At 45.8% G+C, this 22,599-nt stretch overlaps 1 protein-coding gene across 1 annotated transcript; it reads right to left on the bottom strand.

Moving 5' to 3' along the window:
* Window positions 1-2,018: 2,018 nt before the first annotated feature.
* On the bottom strand, window positions 2,019-18,864 carry LOC147611140 (O-fucosyltransferase 36-like). The gene is made up of 4 exons (XM_086785803.1): window positions 18,466-18,864; window positions 17,341-18,092; window positions 2,519-2,780; window positions 2,019-2,382 (listed from the first exon to the last, which is right to left on the bottom strand). Exons 1-4 carry the CDS (start codon window positions 18,745-18,747, stop codon window positions 2,206-2,208), a joined length of 1,473 nt encoding a protein of 490 aa, XP_086641929.1. The 5' UTR covers window positions 18,748-18,864; the 3' UTR covers window positions 2,019-2,205.
* Window positions 18,865-22,599: the final 3,735 nt, after the last annotated feature.

Below are 22,599 nucleotides of genomic sequence, written 5' to 3'. Positions count from 1 at the left end.
TTGTTTCACAATCATTGATTAATGTAGAGTAATATAACTACTGTTAGGGCGCATGAGTTATCTTCGACCTCGTAACCAAAGCCGCAATCTACAAAAAAAACATATAAATCATGAACAAAATTAAGATGCAAGCAAAGCTTCTCCTATAAGTGGCTATCGAGGCAGCTTGATAAAATAGCTAGGCCAGAAGAGAGCATGCTTGAGGAGCTTCTTTCTCGGGATGTTGTCTCTTGGAGTGCACTGATTGCAAGATATGTACAACATCACTAAGTGTCGTGCTTTGGCAAGAGCACCACACTTGGCATACATATCAAGCATAGTCTTGCCAAGCACCATATCATTTCCAAACAACCTTTGTCTAGCAACCTTATCATGAATTTGTTTCTCTTTGTCAACTACCCTTATGCTACCACAAGCTTTCTTGATGCAAGTAAAGGTCATTGCATTTGGAGAGTGGCCCTCGTGCTACATCTGTTCAAAACAGTTTAGTGTACCATGACCATGCACCTTCTGAGCATACACTGCAATCTTAGAATTTGCATTCGGGCTTTGTAAATTTCGCCCTACTCCTATGCAGATGTTAAATGAACTTAGGCAAAAAATAGATCATCACGCAGCAAAGCCGACTTTCCTAAGCTAGAAGAGGCCTGACAATAGTGACATGCATTGTCCTCCGTCCAATCGAGGCCGCAACGTCATGCTTCGCTTAGTCCTACCAAACACCATATCATTTCCAAACAACCCTTGTCTGGCAATCTTATCATGAATTTGTTTCTCTTTCTCAGCTACCCTTATGTTGCCACAAGTTTTCTTGATGCAAGCAAAGGTGATTGCATCCAGAGAATGGCCCTCATACTAGATCTGCTGAAAACAGTTTAACACATTTTGACCATGCCCCTTCAGAGCATACACTACAATCTTAGAATTTGTGTTCGGGCTTTGAAAATTTTGTCCTACTCCTATGCAGATGTTAAATGAACTTAAGCAAAAAACAGAACATCACGAAGCAAAGCCGACTTCTTTAGAGCCTGTGAGGAGGAGTATCTTGCCAAGGGTCCCTACCAATCTTGGGGTCAACAGCTGCTCAAGCGCCTTGAGCTCCTCTTGCCGATTGAAAAGGCTTGGCTGGAGGAGGTCCTACAACAGTGACATGCATCGTCACCCGTCCAATCGAGGCTGCAACGTCATGCTTCGAGTACTGCTGCACGCAAGGATCCGTTGCTTGCATGTCTCTCTTCCTCAACCACTTCCTGTCTATGTGTCTCTCTCTTTCTCTCACAAGAAGCCCAGGGTGTAGACTACTTCAACAGGGAGGCCAAACATAGGCATCCTTGCTTTTGCGTTTTGATTGTGCTGCATGTTGAAGGGTTGGTCGCAAGCAGAGTGGTTGGATTAGACCTCACCTTATGTAAAGACCCCAATGGTTGATTTTGGGGCACCGAGGGTATGAAATGAACCTGCCTTGAATAGGTGATGGGCACTTTTGAGGTGCGGCTGATTTTCGAAGAGGAAAAGCGATGGGGAAAGGCTCGCTGTTAAGATGGCAGCCCATGAGCTTGCGGCTGTTGACACAGAGAGAGAGAGAGAGAGCAATGGTGAGAACACTACGACGAAAGTACCGCATCATAGGGGGGGGATGGGATGGAGATGGAGATGGAGATGGAGATGGAGATGGAGATGGATTGTAACCAGGCTTCCAGCATAGAAGGCTTAACAGTCAACTGTTGTTGAGCTACACAAGGCACTACTAAAAAATAACATCATTCAGCTCAAGATGCAAACCTTAGCTCCCCAAACAACAGTGGCTTCCCATACGAAGCACATACATGATAAAACATTATTCAAGCCTAGCACCTAAAGAGCACAGAAAACATGCAAGCATTACAAGAATTCAATGAAATAACTTTACAAGAATCAGTTTTTTAAAATGAGACCACAGGGAAAACGTAGGTATTACACCTACGCACACCCATTTTATTTCAATGGCCCCATAATCAGTTTTCATCTCAACAACAAAAAAATGCAAACAACTCATTAAGGATTCCCATGCCCCTTACAATTCCACCATGGGCATTCTATATACAGTAAAAAATCAGCGTACATATAATGTATGGTACCCCTTCTGAAAAAGTTTGCATGACTCCGTGCATGATGTCACATAGTGAAGAAATTGTTGCTTTTTTATTGACTGATGACGGCTGGACATCAGTGCAAGCTTGCTACAAAGTCGGGTTGTTCGCCTTCACACAAGGATTGATCGCATGTGCTAGAAGATCCCCATTCACTGCGCATCCTCATAATGTCAACGGAAAAGGTGGAGCCAGGGCTACCTATAAAAGTGCTTGACATTGCACAGATGGTCTTGTCCAACATTGCAATCACCTGTTTCATATGCATTGTAGTCTAAGTGAGCTTCTTTGTGGAATGGCTCTGAAGGTACTTGTGCATGAATGTCCATTCTTTGAAAGGTAAAAATGCCCTACATATTAACCTACACAAAATGGTGGCAGTAACAGACCTCTTTATCATTCAGTAATCCATGCCGTTGAAGCGGAGAATCCCACTTTTCTCCCTTATCATGGTCAGGCCTTTGAACTAGAGAAACGCTCATACCATTCTTGTACAATAAGCTTTGCAGAAGGCTCGTTTCACTTTCTTTGGCATCCGTTGACAAGTAAATCACTCTGGCTGAAGTTGAGCTGACAGTTCGCAAAATGCACTCTGCTGCCTGAGGGATTGGGTAGAAATAACATTTGTAGCCTTTCTTGCTGTTCTCATTGCTGTTGCAAGAAAACAGATCACACATCAAATCTGTGTGTGTGTGTGTGTGTGTGTGTGGGTGTGTGTGGGGGGGGGGGGGGGGCACGTGTGCTTTTGCAGAGGAAAGTAAGATACCGCTTAGAAGGTTAGCTGGTTTCATAAGAAGTTATTCCACTTTGAACCATTTCTCCACTTTGAGGACTGTTACTGAAGCACATGTGACAAATTCAATGAACAAAAAGGATTGGATGTAGTTCTTACCAAAACCAAAGTGAGTCCTTCACACCTCCAAGGTGGTTCCCATGCACAGGCATCCTTTCAATTATGGAGGGAGGGAAATAAGCGGGAGTGGCAACTCGTACACATCTAGAAGTAGTCTTTTCAGGCCCACGCTTCTCTTTCAGCCGAAGCTCGCCTTAATTAAGGCTATGCTTCCTTGGCACATCTTGAGAGGCATTGTTTTCAAGCTTATTTCTAGGATCCGCAAACAAAGAGCCTACTTCTTGACTCCTTGGTCCATCCTGCAGCCATGTAGAAAGAGACTGGGCAATCTTGAGAAGCGACAAATCTAGGCTTATTAGGAGCAAACCATCAAACCCTCACCAAATTATTCTGGGACCTGGCTAAATCTCGGTGCTAGAGGTTGATGCAATCTTCCAACAGTCACATATCTTCACAAGATCCAGTTTCTTGCACGTTACTAGGTGTCGAAGAGAACTGGAGCTGCACACACCCCCCCGCCCCCTCCCCTTTCACGAAACTCCCATCCCCCTCACATTGCCCCCCCATCTCCCCTCTTTGCCCTTCCACCCACCTGCGCCCTCATCCCCCCTCCCCCCTTTTCTGCGCTCTGCCCCCTCGGGGCGTTTTTCTTCTTTTCCGCCCCCTGCCCCTTGTCCTCTTGGCTTTCCGCCAGCACCTCCCTTCCCCATCTCCTGCACTCTGCCCCCCGGCCCCCACTGGGCGTTTTTTGTTTTTTCTCTGCTTTTCTTACCTTTCCGCCTCCTGAAAGAGATTGGGCAATCTTGAGAAGCGACAAATCTAGGTAGGCTTATTAGGAGCAAACCATCAAACCCTCACCAAATTATCTTGGCGGAATCTCGGTGCTAGAGGTTGATGCAATCTTCAAACTGTCATATACCTTCACAAGATCCAGTTTCTTGCGTGTTACTAGGTGTCGAAGAGAGCCCCCCACCCCCCCCCCAAACCTGCGCCATCTCCCCCACCTCTCCCCTCTTTGCCCTTCCGCTCGCCCGCACCCTCATCCCCCCCTTTTCTGCACTCTGCCCCCCCTGAGCGTTTTTCATCTTTTCTGCCCGCTTGCCCCTTGTCTTCTTGGCTTTCTGCCAGCCCCTCCCTCCCCCCCCCCCCCCAAACCACACGGGCGTTTTCTGCTTTTTTTTTAACCTTGCCACCTCCTGCCCTTCTTCCCCCCCGCCACCCCGTGTTTTTCTGCATCTGCCAATTGTTCCATTTCCTCCTTTGCCTTCTTTTCGTCTAACCCCCTCCTTCAAGTCCCATTGAAATCTTCCGTTTCGCCTTCTCCTGTCTTTTGCTTGCGCTCCCATTCAGCGCTTCTCCTCCGTAGGTTTTTGCTCATGGATAGCCTTCATTTCGACAAGTTTCGGCAACTTCTGGTCTTCGAACCCCCAAGAGGACTCCATGGCAGTAGCTCCGTCATACCTGACCGAGGCCGTCGTCCCTTGCCTTTCCTTTTCAGAAGTCAACCTCCAGCTCCTTGCCTTGACCGTCGCATCCGTAGAGGCCTCCACTTTGGTGTGCAAGATTGTTGGTAGCCACCCGGTGCGCAAACAGCTCAGGGATCTCTTACAAGCTAGCCTCCGCGGCACGCCTGGAAAGTTTACTGATATTCATCCTTTGAGGCGTGGCTACTACCAGGTTGAGTTTGACCATAGTCACAAGGGACAGGGGACGGTGACAGGGGACGGGGACGGGGCACGGCCATAAGTAGGGAACGGGGACGGAGGAGGGAACGGCACTGAAAAAATACTTTTTTTTTAAGTTTTTGTACTCTACACTTATTCTACTTTGGTAGTACATCAAAATGAGCACAAATTTACACTAAAATGGTAAGATTTTGAGTCATATTAACAAAATACGCCAATCAAAGAGTGAAAGCGTTCACGGTTGATTGTATTAATAATTAAGTAGATACAAAATGAGTCAAGACTAAGCCTTAAGGAGACAGAATACATGGACGGACTCAAATGAGTCAATGACAAAAAAGTGCTAAAATCTAGAGGCTAGAGCTAAGTAGTAAGGCCCATGAATCATGATCCATGAATGATCATCCACGTGAAGTGCTCGCCTCATGGTCATGAGTAGCTTGTACCAAAGAAGCATCAAGCTCATCCTCAATCTCATCCTCACTGGCATGCTGCTCCTGCACCTCATCCTCTTGTTGCTCTTCTTGTTGACTCATCTCCCACTCGGTGAAGGGATCTGCCTTCTTGGTCACGCTCTTGCAAAGCATTCGCAAGTTCGCGCTAACGAAAACAAGGTCATTGGCACGCTCTACCCCGAGTCGGTTCCGCTTCCTAGAGGCAATGTGACTGTAGCATAGTCACAAGGGACGGAAGGGATGAGGGCTTGGAATGGAGGGACGCCGAAACGGGACGGACCGACAACGGGGACGGACGGACGTCCCCTAGGAATCATCACTCACAGGGGACGGGGACACCTTCAAGAACGGGGACGCCGGTGGGGGACGGCAAGGAGCCGTTGCGCGATTTTCTGCCCGTTTCGTTCGTCCTTTCTCGCCGTTTATGGCTATTGACTTGGCCGTTTGGGGATACCTTGGCTCTCTCTCTCTCTCTTGCCCTTGAGGCTTGCCTCTCTCTCTTGCCTATCTATATAAGAACAAGGCATTGGCCCTCTCTCTTGCCCTTGAGGCTTGCCTCTCTCTCTTGCCTATCTACAAGGCTACAAGCACACACAACTTTCAAGCTTTCAAGCTTCTTCTAGCTTCCAACTTCCAAGCCTCTCACACAAGGCCCGCCGCCCTACTCTCTACTATCTAGACTCTCTCTCTCTCTCTCTCACTCACCTCTCCCTCAAGCCTCGAGTCTTCCAACTTCCAAGCCTCTAGGCTCTAGGCCTCTCTCTCTCTCTCTCTCTCCCTTTCTCATTCCTCAAGGCTCAAGAGTCAAGCCATCTTCAACCATGGCATCCTCCTCACGTGCCGGGGCTTCCCATAGCAGGACAACGGGATGGACATGGTGGGAGGAGGTTAACTACACCCCATCCGCTCATGGAGGCGGTTCTTGGCCATGGGCATGCAAGCTTTGCCCGTATCGGCGAACGGGTGGCGCCGACAAAGTGTGAGCCAACCTCTTGCATGACAGTGGGCATGAGGTGAGGTTTTGCACGAATGTCATGCCTGAGAAGTGACGGGAACTTCTTGACAAGCTTAGCATCTACGAGGCGGTCGAAGCGGCAAGAAGGACACCACGAGTGGCCGTGGATCCCACAACGATGGGAAGAGGAACTCAAGCCTCTACAATGGAGTCATGTGGTGGATCGGGATCATGCACACCATCACCTTCACCATCAAGTCGGAATGTTACTCCATCCACGACGCCCACATCCTCCATCTCCACGGCCTCTCAACCATTACGTGGCCCACGACAACAATCTACACTTGGGGAGAATTGGAACCCCAAGTTGAAAGAGGAGGTGGATATGGTGGTGGCCTGCTTCTTCTTCCACGACCACATTGCCATTCAAGCGGCTAGGTAAGTGCAATCGATCATTGCCAATTCATCATTCATGTTTTCATCATCCTAGTCCCCTTCTCATTAGTAAATTACTTTCTTGAATAGGTCGGAATACTTCAAGGTCATGGTTAAGAAGATTGGAGAGTATGGCTCAACCTATACGCCCCCCCCCCCCCCCCCCCCCCCCCCCCCCCCCCCCCCCCGAGAGCTTGCACACTACATTGCTCGAGAAGGAGAAGCGCATTGTAGAGCAAGCGGCCGACAACACAAAGCGGCAATGGGAGGGGAGCGGAGTCTCCCTCATTGTGGATGGATGGAGTGACACCCGCAAGAGGAGTATTCACGGCGTGGTTGCATATTCCGGCGGAGTGATGTACTTCATCTCATCTCATGATGCATCCGGCACCGAGAAGAGCGTGGATGTGCTTGCAACGGAGTGGACTACCACCATGGAGATCGTTGGGCCCGAGCATGTAATGGGCTTTGTTGCGGATGGAGAGCCTTCCAATAGGGTGGCGGGAGCTATTCTCCAAGGTATGTATGGACATGTCACGGTGTCCTTTTGTATGGCTCATTGCCTAAACAACCTCCTCAAGGACATCGGTGCATTGTGTTGGCCTCCTCAATGAGCGGGCTGATCCATGGCAATGCCCCGATGTCCTTGAGGAGGTTGTTCAGGCAATGAGCCATACAAAAGGACACCGTGACATGTCCATACATACCTTGGAGAATAGCTCCCGCCGCCCTATTGGAAGGCTCCCCATTCGCAACAAAGCCCACTACATGCTCGGGGCCAACGATCCATGGTGGCAGCCCACTCCGCCGCAAGCACATCCACGCTCTTCCCGGTGCCGGATGCATCATGAGATGAGATGAAGTAAATCTCTCCGCGGGAATATGCAACCACGCCGTGAATACTCCTCTTGCGGGTGTCACTCCATCCATCCACAATGAGGGAGACTCCGTTCCTCTCCCATTGCCGCTTTGTGTTGTCGGCCGCTTGCTCTACGATGCGCTTCTCCTTCTCGAGCAATGTAGTGCGCAAGCTCTCGGATGAGGGGGACGTATAGGTTGAGCCATACTCCCCAATCTTCTTAGTATTCCGACCTATTCAAGAAAGTAATTTACTAATAAGAAGGGGACTAAGATGATGAAAACATGAATGATGAATTGGCAATGATCGATTGCACTTACCTAGCCGCTTGTGATATGCAGTGGAAGTCTTTGTAGATCCTGTCACACAAATGCTCACACCGTCTTCTGTATCCTGAGTTTCGTGAGTTAAGCAATCCACTTTAATACTTCAAACTTCAAAGAGATATGAGAGAGAGATATGAGAACTGTACACCAGATTGGGTTCCGAATTACCCACTGAAGAGCCCCCTATCCCAATAACGAGATAGTATTTGCTTTATTTATTTAGAGAGAATGACTGTGGACTCTAGATAAGCCAAACGCAAGATCTCAGAGGATCGGAAGCTTGGCTGAACTGTACACGGCTGTAGAAACACCTCGATGAACTGATCTCGAGTCTATGCACTCTTCCCAAGGGCATGAGGAAGGGTTGCACACCTGAGGCTGAGAAAAGAAGATGGTGGACTGTTCTAAGCTATATTAAAATGCTGTAAATGCTTATGAATGCTGTGTTACCTTCACCACAGGGCTGTAGCATGTATGGATGATGCATATAGGCGGAGGAACTGCTGTAGGACTGAAAACGCATGGAAGAACTGCTGGAAATCTGCAAACGCAGGGCTGTAGAGCTGTTTTCTTGCGTAGGGCTGCTGCTGGACTGAAACGCAAGCTGCAGGGCTGCAGCTGGACAAAAACGCAGATTTGAAGGGCTGAAGATCTGTAAACGCAGCCCGTAGAGGACTGAACTGCAGGCGGCTGATTCACATGCAAAAAACGCAAGAGTATATGCTGATTTGGGGCTGAACTGAAGCGCTTATGGCTGTAGGGACTGCTGAATTGCATGCGTTGGAGAACCAAGGTTGGCTGAAGCAAACTCAAGCACTCCAAGGGCTGGATGAGACTAGTCTAGTGCTGAAGGCAAGGGAACTCCTAGGGCTGAGGAGGAAAGCTCTTAGCACACTGAAGACTGAATGAGAAACTAAGCCCTATGCAAGCCTATTTATACTAACTAGAGGTTGGTCAAGTTGGCTGGTCATTTATTTAATAAAGTTTATATTTATAAATGACAATAAATGCTAAATAAATACTATAAAATATGGAAAAAAATACCATATAAATCCTAGTAAATTCCCTAAGGCTTCTGGGATGTTCTAAATGATGCACAGGCATATGAATGCATATTATGCAGGATGCAGAGTGCTTTCTAATACAAACCCTAAGGCTTCTACTAACTCTACATGCATGAATGATTCTCTCCAAGTGGGTTAAGGGACTTGACTGACTGACTGACCCGCTAAGGCTGAGGAATGACCTATGTAGCTCGTGCCTGACTTATCCTAGACTAAGGATGTACAATGGGGTCACGGCGTACGACAATTATCATCCTACTAGGTTCTAATAATGTACAACTGTTGCACTGTTGATGATGAGCCATCTTGTCACCATGCACTGAGTGCAGAGTGCATGTGACACCGCTTGAAAGGCAATGTGGTCATAGAAGAAGAAGCAGGCCACAGCCATACCCACCTCCTCTTTCAACTTAGGATTCCAATTCTCCCCAAGTGTAGATTGTCGTCGTGAGCCACGTAATGGTTGAGAGGCCGTGAAGAAGGAGGGTGCAGGCATCATGCATGGAGTAACATTCCGACTTGATGGTGAAGGTGATGGTGTGCATGATCCCGATCCACCACATGACTCCGTTGTAGAGGCTTGAGTTCCTCTCCCCATCGTCACAGGATCCACGACCACTCATGGTGTCCTTGCCGCTTCCACTGCCTCGTAGACGCTAAGCTTATCAATTCCCGTCTCTTCTCAGGCGTGACATTCGTGCAAAACCTCACCTCATGCCCACTCTCATGCAAGAGGTGGGCTCGCACTTTGTCGGCGCCACCCGTTCGCCGCCGGTACAGGCAAAGCTTGCATGCCCATGGCCAAGAACCGCCTCCATGAGCGGATGGGGTGTAGTTAACCTCCTCCCACCATGTCCATCCCGTTGTCCTTCTACGGGAAGCCCCGGCACGTGAGGAGGATGCCATGGTTGAAGATGGCTTGACTCTTGAGCCTTGAGGAATGAGAGAGAGAGAAATGAAATGAAATGAAATGTTATATTAACGTCTTCAAAAGGCCATAATGACCTATGAGACCAAAAGTTACATCATGGTGGATCTGATACAATGTCTGGATAAAAAAACCCAGAAAATGAAAAATAAAGATGATATTACTGGCACCTAGAAAATGAAACTGGAACTGGAATATAGTGAGGGGGGGGTACGCTATGGAGGTGAGTGGAATATAGTGAGGGGATACAATATCATGTGGGACGGAGGGGTACACTATGGAGGTGCCTCCATCTCATAATATTTGCCGCATCGGACACTGGCGGATCTCCTCAATATCCTCTGTGGTCAGCACCCTGACTGGGTGTCCCGCATGCCTCGCAAGAATAATCCGAAGCTGCCGCTGCAACCTCCGTCTATGCTGGGATGCCCTCCATCGCACGATCAATCACCCCTGGTGTGGGCGGTATCCATGTCCTGTTGCTCCTGTGGTCCATGTGGCGCAGTGATGGCTGGACTAAAGAAATCTGTAATGTGCCTCTGAGTCTGGCTCTCTGTGCGCCAAAGCAGGCTATGATCTATCCCTATGTCTCCGCAGCTCAAGCAAGAGAGAGAGAGAGAGAGAGAGAGAGAGAGAGAGAGAGAGAGAGAGGCCTAGAGCCTAGAGACTTGGAAGTTGGAAGACTCAAGAGGCTTGAGAGAGAGAGAGAGAGAGAGTCTAGATAGTAGAGAGTAGGGCGGCGGGCCTTGTGTGAGAGGCTTGGAAGTTGGAAGCTAGAAGAAGCTTGAAAGCTTGAAAGTTGTGTGTGCTTACGGCATCAGATAGAGTCATGCAACTAAGCCCCGTCACACTGCATACGGCCCAGGCCTTCTTTGCTAGGTGGCAGCACGGCTTCGACCCAACATCCGACCGACTAGCCGGCGTTTTAGGCTTTCCCGTGACAATATGCTTCCCAAGCCTTAGAAAGGAATACCTTCCTCTTCTCCCAGTGATAGGTGGTGCTATCAGGAGAGTGATGGAACCCCCCACCCCCCCCCCCAAGCCATCACTTTGGTTCTTGCTCAAGTGGCCGGGATTCTATCCCTTTGCGTTTGCATAGCCTCTCCAAAGACAGTGCCGCACGTCATCTCTCTTCCTTGCCTCTAAGGAGACCCCGTTATGCAAAGAGTAGAGTATTTTGGCTTCCCAGCCCAATGCTTCATATGCAAGCAAATGGGGTATCTCGCTAGAGCTAGTCCTCATTCACAGTCTAGGAGACCGCCCCCAGTGCCCCCCCCCCCCCCCCCCCCCCCCCCCCCACACACACAATCCGAGCTCAAATCCTCTTCAGGGGGCTGGGAGGAAAGCTGGCCCTCAAGCAACGGAGCGCCATGATCCAGCCACAACAGACACTGATGTTGGAGAGTGGCAAACTATTGGCCCGCAACGGAGCCGCCAGCTGACCCCAAGAGCTAAGCAACGGTGCCGAGCACACCAGGCTGGCAAAGCACAGAAGGATACAGTTTCGTCAATGAACCGTTTCGAGCATTTATCGCAGCAACCACTCCGAGGACACCCCCCCCCCCAAGCAGGCCCTACCGAGCCTTCGGCAGCCCCTTCCTCACTGGAGGATTCCTCCCTTCTGCTCCCCTCTCCCTCCTCATAGCCCCCCTCCCCCCCGCCTCCCCCGAAAAAAAAAAAAAACCATTCCCAACCCTCGTCTCTGATCTCCCTGCAGCAGCTCCCCTTGCCCTGTAGCTCCTTCGGAACCCGCTCTCCCCCCTCCCTCCGCCTCTCTTGAGCACTCCCACCGCTCTCTAGCCGTGCCAACCCAAGGCAGAGGCAATCAGCAAGTTCAGTCCACCGCTTGATTCATCGCTTCTCGGAGCCAGTACAGATGACCATCGCCGCCTCCCCAGTGAGGGCTTTCCCGCCAGAGTCACCAAGTGGCCCCCCCAAGATCTTGGGGCAACCAGTGGATTACAGTTTCTTCCGATGTCTCCCTATCAAAGGAACTAATATTTTCGAGGAGACGGTGGCTCCCATTCGGATTTGTGTGGTGTTTAATCACTCTAGGCTATCCACTCCAGAGAGCGGTGCGATGATCTTCTCCTTCCCCTTGAGCGCAACCTCAGTGCAGCCCCGGGGACGAATTGGGACTTGGAGTCAATGTCTGCCACCATCCACAGCCAAGGGCAAGCAGTTGAGCTTTCTCATCATCTTCACAATCTACGCATCACTTACGTGCTTACCCATCTTTGGCCCTTGGCTCGGATGGAGTTGCGAGGCTCAAACCACAGAGATCAAGACGGGGAGTTGGTGTCCTCCAGCTTGGAGGTATTTCTCTTTGTGTTCCTTCATATCTCAGTAGCAGTACCCCTTCCCCTCCCTCCTACAAATACTTGCATACGATAGGTGGAGCTCAGATTATGCTTACTCTCGAGTTCATACACAGTGGCGTCACATGGAGGAGAGGATCCGCGCTCGCTTAGCGCGCCTTCATCCTAGGATTAATTGTGACTACTCCCCGTCGAAACCCATGCCCAAGACTCTTCGAGTGGAGGGCAGTTCCGATAGTTCCGCTTCCCACAGAGATTAGATATGCAAATTGCCTCACGAAACATTCAAGGTTTGGGAGGGCCCCAGTGTTTTCACAGGTGTGGCATCCTTAGAGGAGAGCTCCATAGAGCAGCAGTTGGGAGACCCACTAATATTCTCTTCCTCCAAGAGCACCATCTTTTCGAGGGGCGTACCTGTCTCGCTGTGGGAAGATTTTACTAGGCAGGAGTCATACTTTTTGGTCTCCCTCTTTTTGGCCCCTCCGAGACGCAGGGGGAAGTTTGTATTTCTATCAGCGACCGGCAATAGTTGGCTCAGGCATCATTGACATTGGTGGGGCTCAATGGTTTACCATCAAGATTGGCGAGGATTGTGTGGGCTTTCTAAATGTATATGCTCCAAACGCAGCTACAAGCAGAGCCACCTTCTGGAGTACAGTTCGCTGGTCCCTTTTGCAAGCCAACTTTTGGTGCATAGGTGGGGACTTTAACATGATACAGTCAACAGAGGATAGAGTTGGAGGAGGCACGGCTACAATTTCTAGCTCGGAGTACTCTACTTGGGAGGAGTTGATCCTGACACTTCGGCGACAAGACCCTTGGCACTTGCCAAAGTTTGGACACAACCCCGAGAGTCTATGCTTCTCGAGGTCTAATAGAAGAAGCACCAACTCCAATCTTTCTCAACTTGATAGAATCTATGTGGATAAGTGGGTTTGCGGTCAAGGGGACATGATTGGTATCTTGCCCACAAGCTTGGGCCTTGGGCACACTTACACATATCTTCAAGTTTATAATGAAGTATGAATGGGCTCCTCTGTGCTTGTCGTGCTTCTAATTGAAGTTGTTTTCCTTTAAGCCTTGCAAGAAGTCATGCTCCTTCTTCGTGTCGAATCTTCTCTAACAAAGCCTCTCCTCCTTGCCAATGTCTTTCCTTCATGTCTTCAAGGCTTTCCATCATGGATCAAAGTGAGCGAGTGTCCAAAAGAAGCCTTTTCCTACCTAGGTTAGACACCTAGGCTAAGTCTCTTGCTGATTCTACCCTACATGCAACCTATGCTACATCCAAAAATGGAGTGAAACCCTAAAAACAGAAACCCTAATTTGGTTTTTCCACTTTCCACATTAAATCTAGAACTAAAAACACTGTTGCTAGGGGTGAACCCATGCAAAATACGAAAACCTTAATTCTGACCTGCAAAACCTAAAACGCAAACCCTAATTCAGCATGTACAAAACGTAAGCTAAGGGCTGCCCTAGGACAACCTAAGCTTTGGTACCAATGTGACATGTGTCACAGAAGCATGTTCTTGATTAACGCTACGCAAATAAGATTAACGCTAAACCTATGTTTACCAAAGACACAAAAGAGAAGGAAAGATCTATTGTATATTGCCAAAACAATCAGATACAATTATGTTTCAACATAATGCATTCGCCTAGTGGAAGGATCTCTATATAAAGCAACCACATGAGCTGATTTTCAGCACATTTTCAAGGCGGCTTTTGTCTCTATCAACAAGATCGACAACTTCTGAAAGTTGTTTGTTCAGTCTTCCACCGGATTATCAAGTTGAGGTTCTACAGAACCAGGTTCATTCACTGGACGACATCTACCGTGATGCCAAAAACTTTTATGATACCCTTTCTTCCCTGCAGGCAACTCTCGTAAGAGCCAAAACTCCTTAAAGGAAAGGAAGTGGGACATAGTTGTCATGGTACGAAAATACAATACCGTACGGAAATTTTTGGTACGATATGAAATTTTGGGATACCGTACGATAAAATACAGTTTTTTTTAACACTTACAAACTATGGAGCTTCAAGCTTGAATGTGAGGGAAGGTTGGGGGGGGGGGGGAGGAGTCTACAGTGCTTGAGGAACCAGAACATGAAGATGTGTCTCTCCCAGTTGGATCTCCCAATTGTCTCCAAAAAAGAGCTTGCATGGGTAATGCGATACCAAAGGGCTCCCAGTGTAGTGTTTATGACTAAGGGACCATCCTTGCACAAATACGGGCAGTGCATCTAGGGTGATAGGTTTAGGGACTCCTCTATAGATCAAAATGGCCCTGTCCAAATCTTCTCCCTTGTACATAACTTGAGGATCCGAGTGTCTAGCCTACCTATACCAGGGATCTCCAAGTGATGTAGCAAGATTCTCTCATCCTACCAATCAAGTGTACACTAGTCTACCTTGCCAAATTTTTTAGGTCTCTCAACAACCCCATATGGAATGCTAAGTGGACACGAAAGTTGCGAAGTATTGCGGGCATTTGGGATCTTTGTTGAGCAAGATTCCTTCTTTTTTTTGCATTTGGAATTTTTTTTCTCAAGAAGGGGGAGGGGGGGAACGTACTATACAAAACTGTACGATATCGTACGGTACCGTACAGTACGAATAGGTTCGTACTGGTACGAGAAACAAGTGGGAGCATCACACGACAATCAGTCACAACACAATCCCAAGGTGCAAGCGAGGCAAGAAGAGATCAGTGCCGCTAACCGATGAGACGGCGGCGAACACGTCGAAAGAAAATCTCCGCTTGCTTCGAATACAACGAGCCTGGCCATCATCAACAAGATTGTCTGAAGAAGTGGTCTTCAAGTGGTAAGACCTCGGTGCCCAGCACGGAACTACAAGATAACTCTTTGATTTCATCAGTTGAAATTCATCACCTGGATTCAAGTAGTTGCCAAGGTTGTCAAATCAAGAAATCTGCCTTCGGTCCGCATGGTCTCCTTTGAGCTAAGGGATGTATGGGGAGGCATCGGGTACGGGTTTTATTTGCAACGGCTCTACTCACAATTATATTTCTTCGCGTTTCGTGTAGACGCTCCGGCTACCCACAGTGGCAAGTGACTATCACTATGTGGTCAAACTTGCCAAGGGTGCAGAACACTAATGCCTAATACACACTTCTAGTAACATATCTGTCACACTTTTGACACATATTGATGCGCATCTTACTTCATGTGAGGCCAATAGAAAGACAAGTCAACTTCTCCAACATTGGGCTCTCACCTCCATGTCCTCAGGCCAAAACATCATGGAAACGGTAATCACTATCCTTGGCTATGCATAGCCAATTCTTATAGTACAATTGTCCAACCCGAATGGTGTACTCTTAAGCAATGCCCTACATGCACTTGATCCAATGGTCCTCAAGATCCAAGTCCCCAATGTGCATACCCTTCATCAGCTCAAAATACTCACCAGCTTTCTAGCGTCTGCACCAGCTTGATGGCCTTCATGTAAGCATGTCAGCTACCACATTCTCTTTACCAAAAACACACTCAATATGAAAGGTAAATTGGAACAAAAAAATGTCACTAGCAAAGCTCAACTGGAGACGAATGCTTTAGGGATTGTGTGAGTAAACCGATAAAGGGTAGCCAGCCCCAAAAATCCTTGAAACTCGTAAACATCAACCACAATCGGCCACAAGACTCTGACAACGTCCTCTCCGGATCCATTGAGATTCCATCCTTATAGATAGCATGTCTCAAAAAAGTGATCTTAATCACACCTTTTTTTTTTACATAATTGGTATGCCTAAATCATCCGCATGGTCATCTCCACATGATCACTATGCTCATCCTTGGTTATGTGCTCAAGACCAAGGAACATTATCCCCAAAAAAGCCTAATAAATTTGAGACATCATCTTGTTAAACGTGGTCATTCATTAACCCAAAAGGCATCATGAGAAGGACTCAAACAATCCGAACAAAGTCTGCAAAGCTCTCATTTTGTCATCTAGAGCGTTGCAAACCTAATGGTATCCAAACTTCAAATCCAACTTGTTAAACCACTCCCTATAGGCTAATCCAACAAGTCATCAATACCAAGCAGTGATAACTTGTTATTGATGGTGAGCTTGTTCAACACGCAGTGGTCCCCACACATGCATTCTCCCATCCTCCTCCACCAAGAGGACCAAATGGCGAGAAGCTTGGGCGGACCAACCCTTTGGCCAACATTTCCTCCAACTACTTGAGCTCTATCAAATGAAGAGCAGCTCATTAAGCAAGCAACTCACAAACCGAGGCTCTACACCTGGGTAAGCTCAATCCTATGGTGCTCGATCGGAATGGTAGCAACTCATTTGGTGGATCAGAAGTGAAGGAATGTCCATACTCACCCAAAATCAATTTTCGAACTTCCTCCAACTCATCTGTCTTCGTAGCCTAAACATAAATGAGTGGAGCAAATGTGCAACCACCCCAATGCTCCAAGTTTAGCAAGAAGGATAGATTGCCTCCTAGTAAGGAAACACCTTGTGATTCGACACTTGTGGAATATCCAATGAACCAGCCTGGCTTGCCCCCTGAGAGGTATTTATCAGTGGTATCATTATTGTACTTGTTTTCATTGGCAACCCTACGGGATACCCTCAAAACTTGTACAAAATACTCCTTTTGATAATATAAATTCTCTCACGTGGAGGGATCAGCCCATTCCCACCCTACTGTTGTATCATTTTCATTTCAAGATTATTGCGGTTTTGTGTGTGCTTGTTTAAGTCTTAATCGTATTAAAAGTTACTAGTTTCGAGATCCATGCTCTCTCTCTCTCTCTCTCTCTCTCTCTCTCTCAGATCCATGAGATTCTCCAATGACATGACATGCCCTCCCCATAGCCACATCTACCATCAAGAGGCTTATAAAGTCATGTTTCAGTTTTCAGTTTTCCCATTATTTTTTTAAGTTTTTTCCATGGAACTGTATACCCATGGTATCATTGTACTATTCATGGTCTCATGGGCCCTTTGGGTCTTTTGTAGACGTTAATACATATATATATATATATATCTCTCTCTCTCTCGCCAATGAGGTGATAGCCCAAGTGGTGAAGGTGTTTGCCTAGGACTAGGAGGTCAGGTCCTGGGTTCAAAACCCCACAAGGTGTCCTCGGTGGCATCACCCCACGGGCAATGAAAAACAGTAACTATGGGAGGATCTTGGACCTAAGGCTAGTCAGAAAAAAATCTCAATCTCTCTCTCTCTCTCTCTCTCTCTCTCTCTCACACACACACACACACATTCATTTGCATCTGAATTAAATAATATCCAAGTCTAAGGATACAGATTTGAAGGTTGTTGAAAAACCTACCAGAAAGACAGAAATCCATATCTTCTGAAATGCAAAGCAATGAAATTTTTTCCCAAGTATGTCTGAATGAATCGCTCTGCTGTAGCAACAATGAAGTTGTGAGGCTGCAAAAGAGTTTGACATTTGTGTGCAAGAGGCCCACCAACTTGATTGACCCAGTCAGCTTCCACATCTGCATAGAAAACATCTCCAATTCCAATCACTTCATCATCACAAGTAAATTTCTCGACAATTTCTGAAGCATGAGGATGAGATGGCAAATTTGAATCAAGTGGCCAAACATCCTCCTTCTTGTCCCAAGAGATGCCCAGTTTCTTCAATCTCTCTTCATGGTCAGCATCCAAGTAGCACCCGCGCATGTAACAGAGAAACCTGTTAACATGAAGGCCACCATGGTGGACATGGGAAAATTCATCAAAGGTCATCACTGTACTGTTCCTTCCCAGGCAGTTCTGCATGTGGGATATGTTAAGCACTCTCTCATAATTGTAGTCGAATTCAGGACTTGGAAGTATTAATGTTCTCCCGAGCAAAGCTGCAATGAACATGTGCTTCTCGATACAAATCAGATGGTTTGAGAATTGCCCTGATGTGCATACAGCAAAGAGAAATCTGTCTGATTTGGGCTTCCAAGCCAGCCCCTTTTTCACTTTATATTTTATGCTTTCAACAGTTTGGCAAGTACTTAAACCTTCATTGCCATAGCCAGAATCCCCAAAGGTTCCATTCTGCTGATATGGAGAGAGTAAGACCTGTCGCAAACATACTACTGTCAGTGCCACGGCCAGAAAAGAGATATCCTAAACCCTAATTCATTCATTTCTGCTGGTTAACAGAGACACGGAGAGAAACCCTAAACCTTCCTGGAAAAGCATCCATTTCTTCTCATCATTTCTTTCTTCTGCTGGTAAAGAGAGACGTGGACAGAAACCCTAGAGATTACATTCCTAAACACATGCATTGCTGTTTTCTGGTGGTAAAGGAAGACATGGACAGAAACCCCATTTCTAAAGACACAGTAAAGCTTCCATTTCTGCTGTTGAATAGAGGCATGGACAGGAACCCTTTCTGCTGTTGAAAAGAGGGACGAAAGGAAACCCTAAAACTTCCATTTCAAGCGAGTACCTGTTGGACCTCCTTGTTGAGTCTGATCTGAGAGACGATCTGGCCCTTGAGAGCTTCGCCATCACTAGAGTTGGAGACTGAGTTCCAGAGGCGAAGCAGACCTTGGGCTTGCTGCTGGAGCAGGGCTAGGGATCGCTGCTCTGCAACCAAGACCTCTGTCAGCTTGGGCCTAATGCCTGTGGAAGCCGAGAAACTGAACCAGCCCGGTGTTAGCAAAGTTGTGTAGAGTATGAAGGAACCCAACAGCATTGCAGGGAAGAAAAGCATGTGCCTCTTCTCCATCGCTGCAGCACTCTAAGCAAAAATGCAAGGTCAACTTTGCTCAAAAATGATGCACCCAGGCATTGAAGATTGCCAAGGGTATACAGTGAGTAGCCTTGGTTCATTGTGTAGACAGTAGGTAAGATGTAGCATTTTATGGGCTACAATGTAGCTTTTAATGGGTATGTGATGTGATGTGATGTAGCTTTTTATGTACTGTCAGCCACTGCCTTTGTGGTACAGGTGGGACCTGTACTTTGTAACAGGTGGCAGGTTCATTTAGCCTTTTAGGCCTAAAGATGTTTTCATATATCACTCGAGGGCGCCCGCCAAGAAATTTTTGATGTAGCCAATAAGGTTTTAAAAAAGGCTTGGCTGGCACTCCTTCCCCTTACACACTGCCAAGTTGAATACTGGACTTCAATCCTATTGCCCAACTTTCTCAAACTCTTAAACAACCACTTGAGGCTGCCCAAGATGGGCACCCCATTTCCCAACCAATCAAATTTTCCCCTTCTCAGTTTTTGGTTTTTTTGTGAAACAACACTTTCGATGCGCAGCTATGAGTGTGTAACATGGGTGCCCATGTGTATTTTTGCATGCCCATGCTTTAGACACTCAACTCAAGTGCCCCTCCAATGTATATCCAGCCTAAGTATTCCCCTGAGCCCTCCAATGGACGTGCCATTCCTGTCGTCTCGCGAGACGAGACCATAAGTATTCCCCTCAAGGGTGGGCATGGCATTCCCGTTGAATGAGCCTAGCCAAAGTTTGGGAAAAAAAAATCAGTGCAATGTTCAAATTTTGAAAATACATTTGAATTTAAAATTTGAAGGTATCATCACATTGATAATTATTAAAAGGTTTCACTAATAAAAACTATAACTTTCTTAAAAATACTTGTACGTTTTAAGTGAATGAAGGTTTTTCATCTATAAATGACAAAACTTAATACATGACATAAGCAAGCACAGTATAAGACGATGTAAGTGTTTAGGGCACTTGGTCCAAGCACATGTTTTGTGTTTGTGTGTGGACGGCAAGCAAAGAATCTCCTATAGCACACCTTGTGATTTTTCTACAAGGCTTGAAGAAGGTGCGCGTGCGCACGCGCGTGTGTGTGTGTGTGTGTGTGTGTGTGTGTGCGCGCGCGCGTGTGTGTGTGTGTGTGTGTGTGTGTGTGTGAGAGAGAGAGAGAGAGAGAGAGAACCTTGAAACCCACAATTAGCATAAATTATTTAGGTAAATAGCAAGGAAGATGAATCTCCTATAGCACACCTTGTGATTTTTCTACAAGGCTTGAAGAAGGTGCGCGTGCGCGCGCGCGCGCGTGTGTGTGTGTGTGTGTGTGTGTGTGTGTGTGTGTGTGTGTGTGAGAGAGAGAGAGAGAGAGAGAGAGAGAGAGAGAGAGAGAACCTTGAAACCCACAATTAGCATAAATTATTTAGGTAGATAGCAAGGAAGATGTTAAATTTAAGGCCAAAGCTCGATGGAGTCACCTAATGTATATGTAACATAGCACAATAGGAGGGGTCTTTTAATTTGAGAGGCTTACATGCCGTATACATGTAGGAGGGGATTAAACAAATAATTGTTTAACATAATTCACTTTTACATAGGTTTCAAAATCTATATGGGTTTCTATAGACTGACTGGACTCACAGCCCTCAAGAATTAAAGCAAGCATCAATCATGGTGCTAGGGCTGCCAAAACATTAACTACAAATTGAAATCAAAAGAAAATATGGTAGGCTTCTTAGGTTCAGGTCACTACATTCAAACAATTAGGCAAAGGGGAAGAATTGGTACTTGCCATCTTCCACAAACAACAAACAATATGAACGGAGTTTTTGGATTGTAGGAATGTAAATGCCATTGCACTCCCCTAGATGTTATCGATGTTACACTTTAAATTGTAAACATAGCAGATACTACTAGAAGCTAGAGAATGGGTTTAGTGTTTCTATGAATAGTCTAAGTTCCATTTGTCATACTACTAGAAGCCAAAGAAAGGGTTTAGTGTTTCTATGAATACTTTAAGTTCTATTGTATTTCCAAGATAGCCTATAGTATGCCTAAGCTATCAAGAGATATAAAAGTTAGTCTATACAATTGTGTATGCATCTAGAGTCTAAGGAAAATCTGATTGGGAGAGTATCATTATCTCCATTTGGAGCTAATGAAGTATTCAGCTAAAGAACTAAAATAGTTTCTACTTGATTATTGTAACCAAAGGCAAAAAATTGAAATAGCGAACAATATCAGCCAAAACATCATATTTACGATATTATTATGTGCATGTCATAGTGTATATAAACCAAGATCATAGAAACTGCAATAGATCAATATTTATGAGTGGTTACAAAATAAAAGTAAGGGTTAAGGCAACTAATACATTATGTGCATGTCATAGTGTATATAAACCAAATTCATATAAGCTACAATAGATCAATATTTATGAGTGGTTACAAAATAAAAGAGGGTTAAGGTAACTAATATACAAAGACTAATTGCTCATACATGCTTATGATACTGATATAGAGGATAGAACACATATTATCAACCAAACATACTCAAAACATAGGGTAATTAATCAATCATCATGCTAAATCATTTGCGTGTACAAGGAGGTTTGAGGAAATAGTATGACATCATCATTCAATTAATTATTAGAAAGTATCATTAATATGCACAATAATGATAATGGCACCAAGCCATCAAGCACCTAATCATAAAACATTAATGATAATATTCAACATTTGTAACCAAGAGAGAGTTGCAAATAGGATCAAGCCATTGATGAATAAGGCATAATTCATTGCTCAAGGAATCATCATTCAATTGATGGTTTGTAATCATAAGAACCAGTTTTGTACCAGCACACTTGGTATCAAACATTAGGGCAACCAAGGGGATCACACTTGAAGAAGAAAGAAAATAATGTGACCATCACTCTTCTTAAAGTAAGGAGACTTGAGAAATCCAAGCTTTGATAAGTAAGAGTCTATCCTTGCATACCAAAACCTTGGAGCTTGTTTCAAATAATATAAGCTCTTCTTGAGCTTGCAAACCATGTTTTCTTTACCTTTCACTTGGTATCCAATTGCCTATTTTTATGTAGACAACCAAGTTTAAACATAATGTATGATTAACAACTATTATACGGAGATCATAATTTAGGGCACCAAATGATCACTTACATTCATGATAGGTGTAATCACTAGATTAACCATACACAATACCATAATAATTGCATTATTATCAAATCAGGACAAACAAAAAAGAATAACAACTATGTTCAAAGTATGTAGCACTACGCATACTTGGAAATGCCATAGCATATGAGAGAACATGCTAATTTATTAATTCCTAGGTGCTGAGTAGTGCAATGAGAGAACACCTCACACATCCATTATATAGGCGGCTCCAACCAAGTTTGCATTACATGGTATTAAATGGCCTTGTGTTGGTGTCCAACCAAGTTTGCATTACATGATATTGAATGGCCTTATGTTGGTGTCCATGGATTGTAGAGTAGAAAATTAAGTGGCCATATCAGAGAAGGGACTCAAGAATAATGCCCAAGAATTAAATCACAAGATGGAAATTTTTGCAATACTTTACAAAGGGTATTAGCCCCTTAATGCACCATCGATGTATATCATCACCTGAAAGGCACATGAGTGTGGTGAGGGGGTGGGTTCGGATATTTTGGCAATTCTAGCACCATGAACAAGGAATTAGAATTAAACCATTAGAACAGGGGTCTAATGTATATGCAATGGGCTAACCATTCCATGGGTTAGTAGGAAAAACTTTGTGTGTATGTGTGTGTGCATGTGTTGCTTGCAAAAATACCAACCAACATGAATT

This window comes from Cibotium barometz, chromosome 48 (assembly GCF_041138505.1).
Source record: "Cibotium barometz isolate CiBa-2024 chromosome 48, ASM4113850v1, whole genome shotgun sequence".
Classification (NCBI taxonomy): domain Eukaryota; kingdom Viridiplantae; phylum Streptophyta; class Polypodiopsida; order Cyatheales; family Cibotiaceae; genus Cibotium; species Cibotium barometz.
This window is presented reverse-complemented; position numbering and strand designations above follow the sequence as displayed.